The sequence below is a fragment of the Carcharodon carcharias genome, chromosome 14, assembly GCF_017639515.1.
Source record: "Carcharodon carcharias isolate sCarCar2 chromosome 14, sCarCar2.pri, whole genome shotgun sequence".
Classification (NCBI taxonomy): domain Eukaryota; kingdom Metazoa; phylum Chordata; class Chondrichthyes; order Lamniformes; family Lamnidae; genus Carcharodon; species Carcharodon carcharias.
In genome coordinates this window covers 116,932,598-116,951,911 of record NC_054480.1, presented here as the reverse complement: position 1 = coordinate 116,951,911, position 19,314 = coordinate 116,932,598, and the positions used below count along the sequence as shown (strand labels likewise).

The 19,314-nt window shown below is 41.8% G+C and overlaps 1 protein-coding gene across 2 annotated transcripts in view; it reads right to left on the bottom strand.

The window, feature by feature from the left end:
• The window catches only part of timm44 (translocase of inner mitochondrial membrane 44 homolog (yeast)), a 68,350-nt gene extending 53,377 nt beyond the window's left edge, over positions 1 to 14,973 (bottom strand). The window contains exon 1 of one of the 2 annotated variants that reach the window (XM_041204125.1): positions 14,919 to 14,973. In XM_041204125.1, coding sequence (XP_041060059.1) covers positions 14,919 to 14,948 — 30 coding nt within the window. In that variant the 5' untranslated portion in view covers positions 14,949 to 14,973. Of the gene's footprint in view, positions 1 to 14,034; positions 14,063 to 14,918 lie in introns of those variants that run through there. The other variant, XM_041204126.1, reaches the window with a different exon arrangement.
• Between the last annotated feature and the right edge of the window lie 4,341 nt (positions 14,974 to 19,314).

The following is a 19,314-nucleotide window of genomic DNA, read 5'->3' as shown; positions in this document are numbered from 1 at the left end:
CCTCTTTCTGTCTCCTAAACCTGTCCAATTCATCAATGTCGTTTTGGAAATTTGGTGAGCAAAACTGAATGCAATTTTCTAAATGCAATTGACACTAATGGATTAGAAATGTGAGGAAGCACATGCCAGACTCCACAATCCAGACAGAAAACCTCAACATCTAATCACTTTCTTTAGGACTATGTCAGTGCTCCAAAATTTTCAATACTTGATTTACTCACCAAGCTCATCAGGATACTGAGCAAAAAACACCTGGCACATTGAGACACCATATTTCACAATTTTTTTAAAAAACTTTTAAACCATTCAGTTTTCATCCTGCTCTGTGAAGCCACATCATTCGTCATTAAATGCATTGGCCATGACATACTATAGTTAATGCTTCAGATGACATAATACATTTTAATAGTGGCCAGACTCCATCAAAGGTTGGAGACAGAGCTTACTCATAATGGTCAGTGGAGTCACTCTATAGCCATGGGCTGGCCTTAGTATCAGGAGTCAAGGGAAGAGAAATCAATTTTCTGTCCCGACTGATATCCCAAGTACTTATGTGAACATCAAATAAGGACAAGATCAGGTTCAGATCTAATGCTTTCGCTGCACCAATCGAACTGAAAAATCTGTCAAAACCTATTATCTGGGTTCAAGAACAGCTAATTGGACTGGCAACAACTGTGGAACCATACTCCAACACTCCTCACAGCCTTCTAGAGCGGAGCAGAGTATAGTCTTATCAATGAAGATGTTTGCGCTCATCTAATTTTGGATTCTTGAGCGTCCTCAATTTTAATCACTCTACCACTGGTAGCTGTGCCTTCAGCTGCTTGGGCCCTAAGACCTGAAACTCCCACCCTACTCCACTCCCCTGCTCTCCCTCACTTTCCTCTTTTAAGACATTTCTTAAAACCTGCTTCTTTGACCAAACTTTTGGTCATCTGATCAAATATCTCCTTATGTGGTTCGGCATCATATTTTATTTTAAAATGTTCATGTGAAGCACCTTGGGATGTTTTATTACATTCAAGGTGTTGTTGATGCTGTGCTTATTTAGCAGGCAAGTAAATCTCCCATGGTGTTGCTTGCCAAGTTGAATGATAATGCTGCTTTCCAGCAATTGGAACATCAAACCATGTTATGTGGACATATTGTTCTGTGTTCAGGCATTGCTGTATTCAACATAGCCTGTCCCTTTTAAGAGTATATCTGTCATTCTGAAGTCAATTAGAAGTTAATTGCTGATGGTAAAGGACATTTGCAGATTGGTTGTGGGTGCTGGTAAATTGCTGTCCCAGATCAGAAGAAACCAGCATGAAATTAACCACTCATCCTAGTTATTTTATCTAGAAAGGGATGTCAAGTGTTAACAGTCAAAACTTTTACATATAGAGAGAGCTGGTCTCTCATGGCATTACTTAGGGGAAAATGACTGTTGTTCTCTTTCCTGAACACAGAATCTAGAGCAAGACCTGAAGAGTCAATTGTCTAAAATAACAGCTACTGGGAGCTGCAAGATGAAAAATTCGACATTTCTAAACCAAATACTTGGTAAATCGAGAAGTGTCTTGGTGGAATGAATAATTTACATATAAAATAGGTAAAAAACACACATTGCATTTATGTATCAGTAGAAAAAAAACAAAATTAAAATAAACACAACTCTGAATTATGTTTATTTCTACCTTTTAAACAATAGTTTTGTCAATAGTCATCTTTAAAATATAATTCTACTCATCTTAAGTTAAAGTAAGGCAATTTTTTTTGGCTATTGAATCTCGTGATAAAAAATGGCTTCTCATAGCACATGGAGAATATTGAGAATAATTTATTACCTCAGCTACATTAGAAACAACAAAGGTCGCAACCATAAAACTGGTTCCTCGAATCAAAGGCATTATCTGTAACCATGGTGTAATTACACCACTCAAGCAGGTTTATTTAGTGTTATGACAAAGCAGTTGGTGAAGGCTGAGTTGTTTAAAATCCCAAAGTGAAATTTTAAACAACTGTCATGACCTATATTTTCAACTGGTATGTTTGAGGTACAACTCTGAATTCAGAAATGAAACCACCAAGCCTCCAGAGGATTTTTATATAAATTAAACATTTTTTAATTTTACAAGGTATAAAACATAGACACATGTCTACAAATTATTACCATAATAACGATTAAACAAATCCCCAAATTAATCACTCCCCAAGGCAACAATAACCCACAGACTTAAACAGACACCAGGCAAAGCACATTTTATCTTACAAATTCAAAATGAGGTTCCTTTCAATTTGGTTCCTTCACAGACACAATGGTAGGCTTACAGGCTTAGATCTTCCATGCCTCTGACTTCCACACACACAAAACTCTTCTATATATACCTAGCCTTCCCTTTGAATGTAAATTCTCATTGTATCATCAGGCCGTTTGAACTCCACCTCTTCTAACAATAAAGCCCCTTTCATAGTACTAATTTTATTAGTAATATAAACACATTGCTTGGTGTCTCCTAGCTAGGTGCAAGATTTCACCCACAGTCTTTGAATGGTTTATTCAACAAAATGCAAATATACCCTCTACCTTACAGTTTACATCTCAAAAAAGCTACGCATCAAAGCACCCAGACTAGCTGGCTTTAATCCACTTAAGACACATAGACAAAGACCCTACTACAAGCCTAATTTAAAGTAACTTCTAATAATATTATATACATTAACTTGCTTCACGACAAGAGCACAATGGTGTTTTTTGTTAAACTAATCATGTGAAACCCTAATGTGCAGTATAACAATTAGCCTTTTATCCCAAAATAAAAAACAGCTCTTACTTTTCTTGACTTAATTTTCTAGCGTTTTTTCATGTTAATGCTACCCAACTGGAAAAGATTGAAAGCTGCAAATGAGATGTTAAAGAGCCACATGTGGCTCTGGAGCTGCAGGTTGCACATCCCTGATCTGGAGTGACATTTTAATGTATTAATCCATGACTGCTGCATTTTCAGATAGTCACAAAAGATCATTACTTTTTTTACTTATTGCAGCAGCAAAGAGAGAGATTTTATCAGGCATAAAAATTACAACTTAATTGTCATGGACTTCAAACACAGGTCTAGTCCAGCATGTTCAGAGCACAAAAAATATTTGCAGGAAAGCAGAATTAAATCATTCAAGCACTAGAAATGAAGTACAACGGCAGCTACAGACCCCAAAGTGTAAGTCTGTGTGGCGATAGATATTACTATGGTAAAATCAGTATATTTAAGGTACTTTCATGAGTTATTTGAACACAATCATTTTTTGGATATTTATTGTGTAATAATTAACTAGGATATAAAATGGATATATTCCTAAAAACTGAAAAGCAGTTATGTCAAAGCACAGAATTTATGGATAAAATGATGCTTAATGAATAATCTCAGATTAACTATATGGTGCTAAGGAAAATCACAGGGTGCATAGAAAATATACCGTATATTGCAGTGTATAAGTAGACCCGGCATATAAGACTACCCCATTTTTTTCAGAGCCAAAGATCATGCACTTGCATATAATCGGCATGTAAGTTGATCCCCCCACCCCACCTTTCAGCTATGAAATCCTGCACTCCTATGTGTAGTCGGCATTAATTTTTTACCCTAGAATAATATGTTTTACTTACCTTATACTGCGATCAAGCAGGCAACAAGGGCTGTGTTGCAAAGAAAATGCACAGGCGTTTTAGAAAGGTGCACGAAGAGCAGACAGTACATGGCATGGTAAGTGACAAACAGAAGTATGAAACTGCTTTCAAACTAAAAGTCACAACATTTACTAACTTATCGAATAACTATGCTGCAGCAAGGGAATTTGGTGTTAGTGAAAAAATTGTGCAAGAATGGGAGGAGAGAACCGCCCTGAAGAAGATGCCCAACGCCAAACACATCATCAAAATAGGGACCAGCCATTGGCCTGATCTTGAGAACCATGTATCAGCATGGGTCTTCGAAAATCATCGGAATGGTTACATCATCACCAGAAATGCAATGCGTATAAATGTACTTAAGTGGGCCAAATCAAACCGAGTCCAGCAAAGATTTCAGGCCAACAGGTGTTTATAGAACAAAACAGTCTAGTGTTGCAGCAGAAAACCAAGATTGCTCAGAGATTACCAAAAGGCCTCATTCATACCAAAATGACCAGTTTCCAGCGATTCATCATCAGACAGCAGCTAAAACACAAGAACCCATTGTCACATTGGCAACTTGGATGAAACGCATACATTTCAACATGCCCTGCAGCCAAAGTGTGGAGTGGAAAGATTCGAAAACAGTTCCAGTGAAAACAATAGGATATGAGAAGATAGGATTCACAGTGGCACTAGCCTGCATGGTTGACAGGATGAAGTTAAAGCCTATGGTAATTTTCAAATTTAAAACCATGCCGAACATCAAGTTCCTTGCAGGAGTTTTTGTGCATGTCCATGACAATGGTTGAATAGATGAGGATAGACTGAAATTTTGGATTGATAATGGGTGGAACAGGCATCCCCATGGCCTTATCAAAGAATGCAACTTATTAGTGTGGGACATGCTCTGATCACATCTAACTGATGAGATGAAGAGGTGCCTGTGAAGAAATAACACTCACATTGCACTTTTACCAGGGGATCTAATGCCCATAGTTCAACCTTTGCTTCAACAAGCCATTCAAGGGTGCTTGTATCAAACAGAATAATTGGATGGTTGATGGCAAAAAGACCTTCACATAGAGTGGAAATAAGCATGCTGCCCTGCTTGATGTTTTGTGTGGTTTCATTATCAAATCATGGGATGCTACTACTGCACCAAGTTTCATCAGATTAAGAACATAAGGACATAAGAAATAGGTGGAGTAAGCCATTTGGCCCCTCAAGCTGCCCCGCCATTCAATAAGATCATGGCTGATCTGCCCGAGGCATCAACTCCTTTTTCATGCCAGCTCCTCATAGCCCTCAACTCCTCGATATTTCAAAAATCTATCCTCCTCTTTAAATACTTTCAGTGATCTAGCCTCCATAACTCTCTGTGGTAGAGAATTCCAGACATTCATTACCGTCTGAGAGAAGAAAGTCCTTCGCATCTCAGTTTTAAATAAGTGACCCTTGTTCTGTAACTATGTCCACTAGTGAAAACATCTTCTCAAAATCTACCCTGTCAAGCCCCCTCAGAATCTTGTACGTTTCAGTAAGGTCACCCCTCATTCTTCTAAATTCTAATGAATAAAGGCCTAACCTGTTTAGCCGTTCTTGATAAGACAACCCCTTCATCCCAGGAATCAGCCAAGTGAATCTCTTTTGAACTGCCTCCAATGCTAATATATACGTTCTTAAATGCCGGGGCCAAAAATGTACTCCAGGTGTGGCCTCACCAATACCTTGTACAGTTGTAACAAGACTTCCCTATTTTTAGCCACCTCCAATATTCTCCCTCCACCTGGACCCCTCCCTCTGGATTCTTACTGTCTCTTGATCTTTTCATTGAGAACTGTCGGCGCGACATTAGTCGTCTCAATTTCTCTGCTCCTCTCACCCATTCTAACCTGTCTCTCTCTGAACTTACTGCACTCCATTCTTTCAGGTCCAACCCTGACATTGTCATCAAACCCGCTGACAAGGGTGGTGCTGTTGTTGTCTGGCGCACTGACCTCTACCTCGCGGAGGCTGAGCGTCAACTCGCAGACACTTCCTCCTACCTCTCCCTGGACCATGACCCCACCACTGAACATCAAGCCATTGTTTCCAGGACTGTCACTGACCTCATCTCCTCTGGGGATCTTCCTCCCACAGCTTCCAAACTGATAGTCGCCCAACCTCGGACGGCCCGCTTCTATCTCCTACCCAAAATCCACAAACAGAACTGCCCCAGTAGACCGATCGTCTCAGCTTGCTCCTGCCCCACAGAACTCATTTCTCGTTATCTTGACTCCCTTCTCTCTCCCATTGTCCAGTCCCTTCCCACCTACATCCGTGATTCCTCTGACACATTACGTCACATCAACAATTTCCAGTTCCCTGGCCCCAACCACTTCCTCTTCACCATGGACGTCCAATCCCTCTACACCTCCATCCCCCACCAGGATGGTCTGAGGGCCCTTAGCTTCTTCCTCGAACAGAGGCCCGAACAATCCCCATCCACCACTACTCTCCTCCGTCTGGCTGAACTTGTTCTCACGCTGAATAATTTCTCCTTCAACTCCTCTCACTTCCTCCAAATAAAAGGTGTGGCTATGGGTACCCGCATGGGCCCCAGCTATGTCTGTCTCTTTATGGGGTATGTGGAACATTCCTTGTTCCAGTCCTACTCCGGCCCCCTTCCACAACTCTTTCTCTGGTACATCGATGATTACTTCGGTGCTGCTTCATGCACTCGTCGGGACTTGGAAAAATTTATTAAATTTGCTTCCAATCTCCACCCCTCCATCATTTTCACGTGGTCCATCTCTGACACTTCCCTTTCCTTCCTTGACCCCTCTGTCTCAATCTCTGGTGATAGACTGTCCACCAATATCCATTACAAACCAACCAACTCCCACAGCTACCTCGACTACAGCTCCTCACACCCCGCTTCCTGTAAGGACTCCATCCCATTCTCTCAGTTCCTTCGCCTCCGTCGCATCTGTTCCGATGATGCTACCTTCAAAAACAGTTCCTCTGACATGTCCTCCTTCTTCCTTAACTGAGGTTTTCCACCCATGGTTGTTGACAGGGCCCTCAACCGTGTACGGCCCATCTCCCGCGCATCCGCCCTCACGCCTTCTCCTCCCTCCCAGAAACATGATAGGGTCCACCTTGTCCTCACTTATCACCCCACCAGCCTCCGCATTCAAAGGATCATCCTCCGCCATTTCCGCCAACTCCAGCACGATGCCACCACCAAACACATCTTCCCTTCACCCCCCCTATCGGCAATCCATAGGGAATGCTCCCTCCGGGACACCCTGGTCCACTCCTCCATCACCCCCTACTCCTCAACCCCCTCCTATGGCACCACCCCATGCCCACGCAAAAGATGCAACACCTGCCCCTTCACTTCCTCTCTCCTCACCGTCCAAGGGCCCAAACACTCCCTTCAAGTGAAGCAGCATTTCACTTGCATTTCCCCCAACTTAGTCTACTGCATTCGTTGCTCCCAATGTGATCTCCTCTACATTGAAGAGACCAAACGTAAACTGGGCGATCGCTTTGCAGAACACCTGTGGTCTGTCCGCAAGGATGACCCAAACCTCCCTGTCGCTTGCCATTTTAACACTCCACCCTGCTCTCTTGCCCACATGTCTGCCCTTGACTTGCTGCATTGTTCCAGTGAAGCCCAACGCAAACTGGAGGAACAGCACCTCATCTTCCGACTAGGCACTTTACAGCCTTCCGGACTGAATATTGAATTCAACAACTTTAGGTCTTGAGCTCCCTCCCCCATCCCCACCCCCTTTCTGTTTCCCCCTTCCTTTTGTTTTTTTCCAATAAATTATATAGATTTTTCTTTTCCCACCTATTTCCATTATTTTTAAATATTTTTAAATCTTTTATGCTCTTCCCACCCCCACTAGAGCTATACCTTGAGTGCCCTACCATCCATTCTTAATTAGCACATTCGCTTAGATAATATCACCAACTTTAACACCTATGTGTTCTTTTGTTCTATTGTTGGTGACATCTTTTGATGATCTGCTTCTATCACTGCTTGTTTGTCCCTACAACCACACCAACCCCCTCCACTTCTCTCTCTCTCCGCCCCCCCAACACACCTTAAACCAGCTTATATTTCAACTCTTTCTTGGACTCGAACTCAAGTTCTGTCGAAGGGTCATGTGGACTCGAAACGTCAACTCTTTTCTTCTTCGCCAATGCTGCCAGACCTGCTCAGTTTTTCCAGGTAATTCTGTTTTTGTTCCCTATTTTTAAACTCCAAACCCCTAGCAATACAGGCCAAAATTCCATTTGCGTTCTTAATTACTTGCTGCACCTGCAAGCTAACTTTTTGTGTTTCATGCACAAGAACACCCAGATCTCTCTGTGCTGCACTTTTTGGAGTCTCTCTCCATTTAAATAATAGCCTGCTTTTTGATTCTTCCCACCAAAGTGCATGACCTCACACTTTCCTACATTAATCTCCAACTGCCAAGTTTTTGCCCAGTCATTCAACCTATCTATATCTCCTTGCAGATTCCTTATGCCCTCATCATAACATGCCTTCCCACCTATTTTTGTATCATCAGCAAATTTGGATACATTACATTCCACTCCCTCCTCCGAGTCATTAATATAGACAGTAAATAATTGAGGCCCTAGGGCTGATCTTTGCAGGACTCCATTTGTTACTTCTTTCCAACCTGAAAAAGACCCATTAACCCTGACACTCTGTCTTGTACGTGTTAACTAATCCTCAATCCATGCTACGACATTACTCCCAATACCGTGAACTCTTATCTTGTGCAATAACCTTCTATGTGGCACCTTATTGAATGCCTTCAGGAAATCCAAATACATTACATCTACCAGTTCCCCTTTATCAACTCTGCTTGTTACATCCTCAAAGAACTCTAATAAATTTGTCAAACATGATTTCCCTTTCACAAAACCATGTTGGCTCTGTTTGATTGTGTTATGCTTTTCTAAATATCCTGCTATTTCTTCCTTAATAATGGACTCTAGAATTTTCCCAACGTCATACATTAGGTTGACTGGCCTATAGTTTCCTGCTTTTTGTCTCCCTCCCTTCTTGAACAGGACCGTCACATTAGCAGTTTTCCAACTCACTGGGACCCTCCTGGAATCCAGTGAGTTTTGGGATATTTCAACCAATGCCTCCACTATCTCTACAGCCACTGCCTTTAAACCCTTGGATGCAGGCCATCAGGTCCTGGCAACTTGTCTGCCTTTAGTCCAATTAGTTTGTCAAATACTTTGTCCTTTGTGATAGAGACTGTTACAAGATCTTTCCTCCCATTAGCTCCTTTCTTATCTAATATCTTTGGGATGTTTATAGTGTCCTCTGCCTTGAAGACCGATGCAAAATATTGGTTTAAGTTATCTGCCATTTCCCTGTTCCCCGTTATCAATTCTCCAGTCGCATCCTCCAAGGGTCCCACGCTCACTTTAGCCACTCTCTTTTTATATACCCATAGAAGCTCTTGCTGTTTGTTTTTATATTTCTTGCCAATTTACTTTCATAATCAACTTTCTACCTCTTTATTAGCCTTTTAGTCATCTGCTGCTGGTTCCTAAAATATTCCCAATCCTCTGGCCTACCACTAATTTGCGCCGCTTTGTATGCCTAAATTTTAATTGGATACTCTCCTTGACCACCTTTGTTAACCACGGCTGGTTCATCCTTCTCAGAGTCCTTCTTTTTGGCCAGGATAAATTTTTGCTAAGCTTTATGAAATATCTGCTTAAATGTCTGCCACTGCTCATCTACTGACCTTCCCTTAGTCTATTTTCCCAGCCTGCTTTAGACAACTCTTTCTTCATACCTCTGTAATTGCCCATATTTAAGTTGAGGGCACTGGTTTGAGATCCGAGTTGCTCACCCTCAAACTGAACTTGAAATTCTACCATGTTGTGATCACTACCCCCTACAGGATCCTTAACTAAGAGATCTCTTATTAATCCTATCTCATTACACATTACTAGATCTAAAATAGCCTGTTCCCAGGTAGGTTCTGCAACGTATTGCTCTAAGAAACAATCCCTGATGCACCAAATTCATCTTCCATGTTACCCCTGCCAATCTGATTTGTCCAGTCAATATGCAGATTAAAATCGCCCATGATAATTGTAGCACCCTTCTTACATGCCTCAGTAGTTTCCTGATTTATACTTTGTCCTACAGTGAAGCAACTCTTTGGGGAGCCTGTAGACGACTCCCACCCGTGACTTCTTTCCCTTGATATTCCTTATTTTCACCAAACTGATTCCACATCACAACCTATAGCACCTACCACACTGATAACTTCCTTTATTAACAAAGCTACCCCACCTCCTTTACGCCTATTTTTCTGGAACGTCGAATACCTTTGAATATTGAGTTCCCAGTCTTGGTCACCCTGCAACCATGTCTCTGTAATAGCTATCAAGTCATATTAATTTATTTCTATTTGTGCTGCCAACTCATCTATCTTGTTATAAATGCTGCATGCATTCAGATAAAAAGCCTTAAGCTTTAACATTTTACCATAATTACTCATTTTGGCTCTAATTTCTGCTGCACTCTTCTGCTTATATTTTCTGTCCCTTCCTGAAACATTTTGATTATCGTTCGCCTCTTCACTACGCTGCGCTTCTGCTCTCTCGTTTCTTTTTGATTTTTTAAACTTCCCTTCAATTGAACCCTCCCCCCCACGAATTAGCTTAAAGTCCTATCTACAACCCGAGTTATATGATTCACCAGAACACTGGTCCCAGCATGGTTCAAATGAAGCCCATCCCAATGGGACAGCTCTCTCCTTCCCCAGTATTAGTGTCAGTACCCCATGAATCGGAACCCATTTCTCCCACACCAATCTTTGAGCAATGCATTTACCTCTCTAAACTTATTTTATCCTATGCCAATTTGCATATGGCTCAGGTGGTAATCCGGAGAACGTTTGCAGTTCTGCCTTTTAATTTAGCCCCAAGCTGCTCGTAGTCCCTCAGCAGAATCTCTTTCCTAGTCCTATATATGTCATTGGTACCTACATGGACCACGACAACTAGACCCTTTCCCTCCCACTCCAAATTCTTCTCCAGCCCAGAAGAGATGTCCTTAACCTTGGCACCAGGTAGGCAACACAGCCTTCGGGGCTCTCTGCTTTTGCTGCAGAGAACATAATCTGTTCCCCTAATTACAACTACATTTCCTCTTTTCTACCCCCACTTGAATGGTGCTCTGTACCATGGTGCTGTGTTCAGTTCGCTCATCCTCCCTGCAGTCTGTGCCCTCATCCACACTGGCAGCAAGAACCTTGTACCTATTGGACCTAAAGCTAAGTTCTGGATCCCCATACCTGACTCTCTCGCAGTCATACCCTCCTGTCCCTGACCACAGTCCAGATTGTTCAAAAAAATGCAGAATATCCAGTTCAATGGATAGAGAAGATGAATAGTTATGGAGGGATGATGTTGAAAGCAAAAGCAATACATCTGATCCAGAGTGGAATCCTTACAATGATGCTGTAGCCAAAGTGAATCAAAATGAAATTGATGATGCCTTTGTGTTAGATGCCAAAGGCAATTAATTTTTTGGTTTTAAGACACTTTGATTATGGTTAAAGGTATCCTTGTATGAGTAATTCAATAAAACTTGCCACATGAATTTAATAAGAATTATCAGTATTTTATTTTCACATTTCAAATGGCAATCACTCACACCAGCTGTTCACATTTTATAATTAGCATATAAGTTAACGCCTGCTTTTGGAGGTTTTTTTGGAGGTTCTATGGCAGTAGAAATTACCATAGCCGAATCTCCATACATCAGGTTGCCGCTGATCAGAGAAAGAACCGGACCACCCGTCACATAAACACTTTGACTACAGAAGCAAGTCAGAGGCCGGGTATTCTGCTGAAAGTGACTCACCTCCAGATTCTCCAAAGCTTTTCTACCATCTACAAGGCAAAGTCAGGAGCATAATAGAATATTCTCACTTGCCTTGATCAGTGCAGCCCCAACAACACTCAAAAAGTTCAGTGCCATCCAGAAACTGGCTTGACTGGCACCCCACTCACTACCTTAAACTTTCACTCCCTCCACCACCTGCACACAGTGGCAGCAACATGCCCTACGGGTTGCAATGCAGCAACTCTCCAAAGCTTCTTTAACAGCACCTCCCAAAGCCATGACCTCTTCCACCTAGAAGGACAAGGGCAAAAATTACATGTGAATGCTATCACCTCCACGTTACACATACCCTGACTTGAAAATATCTCATCGTTCTTTCATCATTGCTGGGTCAAAATCCTAGAACTCTCTACCTAGCTGCTCAATGGGGATATTTTCAACAAGGGCTTCTGTAGTTAAAAAAGGCTGATCACCATCACTTTCTCAAGGTCAACAAGGAGTGGGCATTAAATGGTGGCTTTTTTAGCAACAATCACATCCTTCAAATAAATGCAAAAAATTGGGGTTATAGAAAAGGAAATCAAAACTACAAATGTTGGAACCCAAAGGAGTTCAGTCATCAACTGTAAAAAGAACAGGGATGCTTTTGAAATTCTGACTCTGTAGCCACTCAAAGTTAGAATACCCTTCCTTTTCTCTTTGTAGTTGTTGACTGATCTGTTTCGTTTTTCCATCATTTGAAGTTTTTATTTAAGTATAGGATTAATTGGAAGATAGGTACCCAAATACTTTGCCAAAGGCAGAGGCCACAGCATTTTTTAAGAAAAAGTGGGTAAATATTTCAAGTAGGGGGAACATACAAAACTATTGGGAGAAAATGGGGCCTAGAATGTTTTTTGGTTTGCTTTGACAAAGACTCAACACTGAATGGCCTCCCTTGGTGCTCTAAATTGCATTGCAATCAACAGTAATAACAACTTGCATCTTCAATGTAGTAAAATGTGGGAAGGTGTTTTACAAGAGCGTAATCAGGTAAAAACCACTACTGAACCAAAGAAGGAAAAATACAACAGATTATCAAAAGCTTACCAAAAGAGATAAGTTTTAAGGAGCATCTTAAAGGAGAGAGAGAGGTGGGGGCCTATACAGCTGAAGGCACAGCAGCCAATGGTGCAGAGAAAGAAATGGGGGTGGATGTACAAGATGCCAGAGTCAGAGGAACACGGAATTATCAAAAGATTGTACAACTGAATGTGGTTAAAGAGATAGGGAGGGATCAGGCAATGAGAAATCTGAAAATGCAGAATTTACAGTCAAGGCATTGTGGACCAGAAGCTAAGTCAGTGAGCAGAGGGGTGATACGTGAACAGGATTTAGTGTGAATTTGGACATGGGTAGAGTTTTGGATGGGCTTAAGCTTTAGGAGAGTGGAAAACAGCAGGGAATCAGGAGAGCATTGCAAAGTCAAACATAGAGGTGATGAAAGCACAGATAAGGGTTTCATTGGCATAGGCTGAAGCAAGGACAGAGATGGGCAATATTATGGTGGAAGTAAGAGGTCTTTATGATGGAAAGAATTTGAGTTGGAAGCTTAGCTCGGGGTTAAATAGGAGGTTGAGGTCTGGTTCAGCCTGAGATGATATCCAGGGAGGAGGCAAATTGGTGATGAGGGAACAGAGTTGGTGGTAGGAGCCAAAGGCAGCAATTTCTATGTTTTGTTAGACCCAGTTTTACTGAATTCAGTTTTAAAACTTTTCTTTATTATTCTTTATACAAAATAACATTTTTAAAACAACAAATTTATTCCTCAGAGACCCATTACAACTGGTGTGTGCATACTTGGAGCAACTTTAATGGGTCCGTGAATTCAAACCAGTCCACGTGCAGATACACAATTGCTCCACTGAAATTAGTGGAACTGCTCACAGACAAGGGGTCTCTTCTTGCCATTAATGCCTCCGAAGCAGCGTTGAGATAAAAAGCAAAAACATGTACTTCCATGTGGGTAAGTGTTGTAAAAAGTCTACATTTCTATTTCAATTAACATTGCAAGAGTATTTCAAGAGAAAGGGTGCCTAAACTCTCCCTTTAGATAGAATAAGCCAGAAACACTACAATCAACATCATGTTTCGCTGCACATTTAATCCCTTCAGTAAGGGACAGACACCAGCTTTCCCCAGTATAGCAGTGACTATACAGATCATAAGTTTTCTAATTCAATTCCCAGGCTTACCCTGAAGTGCCTGATACTAATTTGAAAGATAAATGACAGGAAAACAACTAACCTCAGCAACAAGTTCCCATTGCTGATCACGGCTCTGTGATTCCAGCTGAAAAATAATCATGCATGGGATAGGACAGGCTATGTGGTCAAATAGCCTGCTGACACTCTGCCAAAACTTAGGAGAAATACACGGTCGCTTTGAAAATGGAGAAAGAAAAATGCTATTTAAAGTACTATAAAAATTAAATACAAGGCAAAAATACCTAAATGGGACAGAAATTAATTTAGATGAGAGCTACCATCTGGTACTTCATTCCGCACTTGACGCACGAGCCCAGTGAGTGAATATTGCCAAGATGTTCGATGAAAGGCATCGCGACTGAGCTAGATGAAGTCTTCGTCCAGAGACCCTAGCTAACTATCACCTTCAACACCTCTTTGTCCTTTTGGACATCTTTTGGCTATCTCCACCTATCACTGGCCCTCTATCCAACTCTACTTGTCCCAGCAGCACACCCCCCCCCCCCCCCCCCCCCCCCCCCCCCCCCGCCAAACCAGCTTATATTTCACCTCTTCTATTCTTCCTTAGTTCTGATGAAGAGTCATAGGGACTCGGAACATTAACTGTGTTCCTCTCCGCAGATGCTGTCAGACCTGCTGAGTTTTTCCAGGTATTTTTATTTTAGATTTGGATTTCCAGCATCCGCAGTTTTTTGCTTTTATCCCCTCCACATCCCCGACAGTAACCCTCGCTGATCCTGTCTTCTCAGTACATGCCTGGCCCCCAGGATGGAGATGATCTTCCTCAGGTGTGCGGCTCAATACACCATTCACTCACTAAACCCTCATTCAGCTCTTTTCCCACACAGTCTTTTGAACCCCGCCGCCGACACGCCGGTCCCTCAGGGCTGATTTCCTCCCCCTCACACATTACTTCCCCCACCTCGAAAGACTCTCTTTACCAGAACCGTCCCCCCCTACCGGCTCCCTCCATTCACAGGATATGCTCCTTAAAGAGAAAGCTCGCTGCCAGAACCAACTGGTGCTGCCACTGTGCCCACAGGTATCCCTCGGCAGTCTCCGCAAGGATATCTGGCTCTCGACCCGATCCCAGGAGGGAATAACCCCACTAGATACCCCCTCTCACCTGGTAGCCACGGCTCCCGGCCGCCGCCATCTTAACGCTGAATGACCTTCCAGAGCGGAAGTGACACCAGATACTGGCGTGGTGACGCAACTAGCGCACGCGGCGGGAATGTTACAACCGCTGACGGGTTGGCGCCAAAAAATGTAGAGTCTGTATATTGTGGGAATATAAATGTATATGACGGGAATTCAGTACTGAGCAATGCAAAACACAAGGTAACCGGGGAACATGTACAACCCAACATTCATATCCACTAACAACTTTTCATATAACACCTTCAATATAGGCGAATCTCCCACCGCCCTTCAGAGGCTAAAGGGAAATTATAGAAACTTGCAGCAGAAAAAGACGGTCAGTCGGCCCCTCGTATTTGTTCTGGCCCTCTGAAAGCGCAGTTGTAGTTGGTCCCACATCTCCGTAGCTTGTTGTAAACCGACCTGTTCCTCATCCTTAAGTACCTGTCCATCTCCCTTCTAAAAGTATTTATAGAATCCCTGCAATTGAGTTGGGAAAAGAACATTTTCTTCCCTCTAGCTCTCTTGCTAAGTACATTTGACCTCTGGTTAGTAACGCAGTCGCTAGAGAGAAGTGCTTCATCTACTCGATAAAAATTCATCATTTTGCAAACCTGTATTAGGTCACCTCTTAACCTTTGTTCCAAGAAGTTCTTGAATAATTCTAGGTTTTACAACTGATGTTCCTCATCCCCACTAACCATACTCTGTACCCTTTCTGAGGTGTTTCTTGAAGTGTGCTACTGGAATTAACCTCAATAACTTCAATGATTTATAAAGTTCCAGAACAACCTCTTTTGCTTTTATATTCTATGCTCCATTCATAAACTCAGGGTAGTTAAAGCATTTGGACTACTTAACTTGTCCTGCCATCTTTATGGATGTGTACGTGGACACAAAGGACTTCCTGCTCATCTACTTGTCAAAATTGTGCCACTTATAGCACACTGAAAACGGATAGAGCAAAAGCAGTTTGGATTATGAGTAAAGGTGAAAAGGATTTATGAAAAAAATCCCAGTCAGTAGACCCTAGCAGAGGAAAGTATAGATGCCGACTTTGGAGCAAAGGGAGTGGAGGTGATTGGGTTGGAGATTAGAAACAGAGACATGTACCATGGATATATTAAGAATTAAAATTTTTATTTAGGTATAGGGGGTTGGAGAGAAATTCAAAAATTCAATTAGCAAGGCCAAGTGTGATGGCGAGTAAATCTTGATAGATGAGTATAGGCAGATCTTTGGATGAACAAATTTAGAATTTAGCCAGATTATATAACCACATCTGGATGGGATTTCAGCAGCAGATAGAATGACAGTTTAAAATATGAGGTGGAACCAGGTAGTCTGACAGAAAGGGATAGGAAATCTTAAATTTGAGTTCAGGGTCAAACAGGATGCCAAGATTGTGAATAGCCTGGTTCAGCCAAAAACAGTCTATGTTGAGGGGGAAGGAGAGTTTGTACTGGGAACCAAAAACAATGGCTCCTTCCCAGTTTAATAAGTCTCAGCCTATCCAAAATTATACTGGATTAAGTCTGCCAGGACAGAGGTCGTGCAGCAGCTGAGTATGCGGAAATTTGGATCTGGAATTCACCAGCTGACTCCATAGCTTCAGATTTCTTCACCAAGGAATAGCATGTAGGTGAAGAGTCATGGATGGATCCTTGGAAGACACTAGCAGACAAGTGGGATGATAGGATGCTATTCTAGAGATGGTGTAGCTACAGTTGGATAGGTAAGAGAAGCAAAGGCAGGCCTGTGGAGTTTGACAATGGACAGCAATTAGAGGATTGGTTGATCAACTATATCAAAAGCTATAGCAATAGAGGAATCATGCACTCAATACTGTTTGCGCCTTTGGTTTGGGCTGTTTTTGTGCCTGTGGAGGGACAAAAAAGGAGATGACAACACATTCAAGGATCAACAGGAAATGGATGCAAATGGGACAGAAATTGGTAACAGAGGTGGAATGACTTCCAGATTTTGAGTCAAGAGAACCATTTAAAGCATCAACAGAGCCTGGCAGGCAGTGGGTGGTCAGGATCTTAGTTGGAATCTGGTATAAATGAAAGCATTGGTCAGGGGGATGGTGGTGAAGGATGGGAAAGGGGCAGGGGGGAGAGTTTGGACTTAGTGGATCAGACATAAGGCAGCTAAGTGAATATTATACAATATGATGGTAATGGTAAAAAAAAATTTTGCTGGTCCAGCAGTGTGTCCCAGAGTTGAGATGTTTTAAGTATCATTAGTACAATTCAAAAGCATGCACAATCTCCAGAGAAGGGAAATGCATGCTTATTTGGGGGTGAATATAATGGAAAATTCTTCACGGGTCCCCTTAGGCAATCAGAATTAGCCCAGATCATAGTGCCACTCCACCCTAGCCAAAAATAGGTCCAATTCTCATCTAAAATAATACAGCAAATTAGAATTCACTGCACAAGCCAGCAACCAGTTTCACTATTCTAAGTACTACTTGTTAGAGGTGAGAGGTGGAGGGTGGAGGGGAGGTTAGAAAAAAGTATGAACTTACATGGGTTTTTATTGGCAATGTTCCTACAATCTACCAATTGACAGAATTTACTATTTACCTTGGATTCTGTGACCTTGTACTTTAGAAGTCAATTTGAAGACTATAGCTGTTTTAAACATAAGGTATTTGCTTAGCTAATTAAATCAAGCATTCAAATTCCTCTCAAGTCATAATTAAAACAAAGTGAATCAATCTGGCACCATTGTAATAAATTGCTGCTGAAAATAATGCAACTGTTTATACAGCACATTGAATAAAACATCTCAAGGTGCTTCACAGGAGCATTCTAAAACAAAATGATACAGCCATAAGGACATAAACAGGCAAGCTTTATGGGGCGTCTTAAAACTGGAAAGTGAGGTAGAATGTTGGGAGGGAATTCCCGAGTCCAGGCAAAGGCCACTGATGGAGTGATTAAAATCAGGGATGCTCAACAGGGAAGTATTTGATGAGCACAGGGACCTAGGAAGGTTTCAGAAATAGGGAGAGCGATACCATGGAGAGATTTGAAAACATAGCTGAGAATTTTAAGATGTTGCTTGACCAGGAGCTATAGGTCAGTGAATGGAGGGATAATAGATGAATACGACTTGGACCTGGGCAGCAGAGATTTGGATGATCTCAAATTTAGAGGCTAGAATGTGACAACACAGCCACGAGTGTGTTGTAATAGTCAAGTCTATTGGTATCAAAGGCATGAATGAGGGTTTCAACAGATTAGGTGGTGGGCCAAAGTTACAGAGGTGGAAATAAGTCATCTTTGAGATGATACAAATGTCTTTAGAGGGTCATCACGGTGTCAAATATGACACCAAGTTTCAAAGTCTGATTTTATCTCAGGTGCCAGAGATGGAATTGGTAACTAGAGAATGGAGTTAATGGAAATCTGAAAATAATGGCTTCAGTCTTCCCAATATTTAACTGGAAGAAATTTCTGCTCACATAGTACTGGATGTCAGCTGAACAGCAACAGTGAAAGGGTTGAAAACAGTGGTAATGTATTGCTGGGTGCACCAACATGTGAAAACTAACACTGCTTTCAGATATGTTGCCAAAAAGGTAGCATATAAATGAGATACACGAGGCAGCCAAGGATAGATCCTTGGGGGACACCAGATGTAATAGTGCAAGATCAGAAAGATACTCTATTCCAAGTGATATTCTGGCTACAATTAGCAAGGTAGGAATGGAGCCAGTTGAGAGAAGTCCCACCCAGGAAGATAGTGAAGAAGTGCTGAGAGGAGGATGGCGTGATCAATCACGTCAAAGGCTGCAGACCTTAATATTAATATACAGGGCCCTGTTCTTTGCAGACAGAAAGAACATGTACACACATTGCACGTGTTTCAGCTAAATAAAATAAGTGACAGCCACTTGCTGACTCATTCCTCAGGGCAATGCCTTGACCAATCAGGATCCATCTGCCTGAGTTAAATTTCGAATAATACTTGGCAGCTGTCAGTCACCATCACTGGTACATCCTTCATTGTAATGCCACCAGTCTACTTATCAACCAATCAGCACTCCTCTCATATAGTATAAATTATTTTCCCCTTATATTGATATTCTTGCGAGATGTCCTGAGTGCAAGATGAAAAGCTTCCACTAATCTTTTTTTCAGCATTATTCAGAATCCTTGAATTCTATAATCCATTTATGCCAAAAATTGCAGATTTTCTGGATACTAGTGAATTGTTTGTGCAAATTCAACTGCAGAGTTGTTCTGCTCCCTTATGCATGACATGCAATGTCTGCAAAGTTTCAATATGATGTAGTTCAAAATATACTCACACTAGACACTGCAATATTACTAGGAGCTAGTATTAAAATATAGTCAAAACACAAGAAA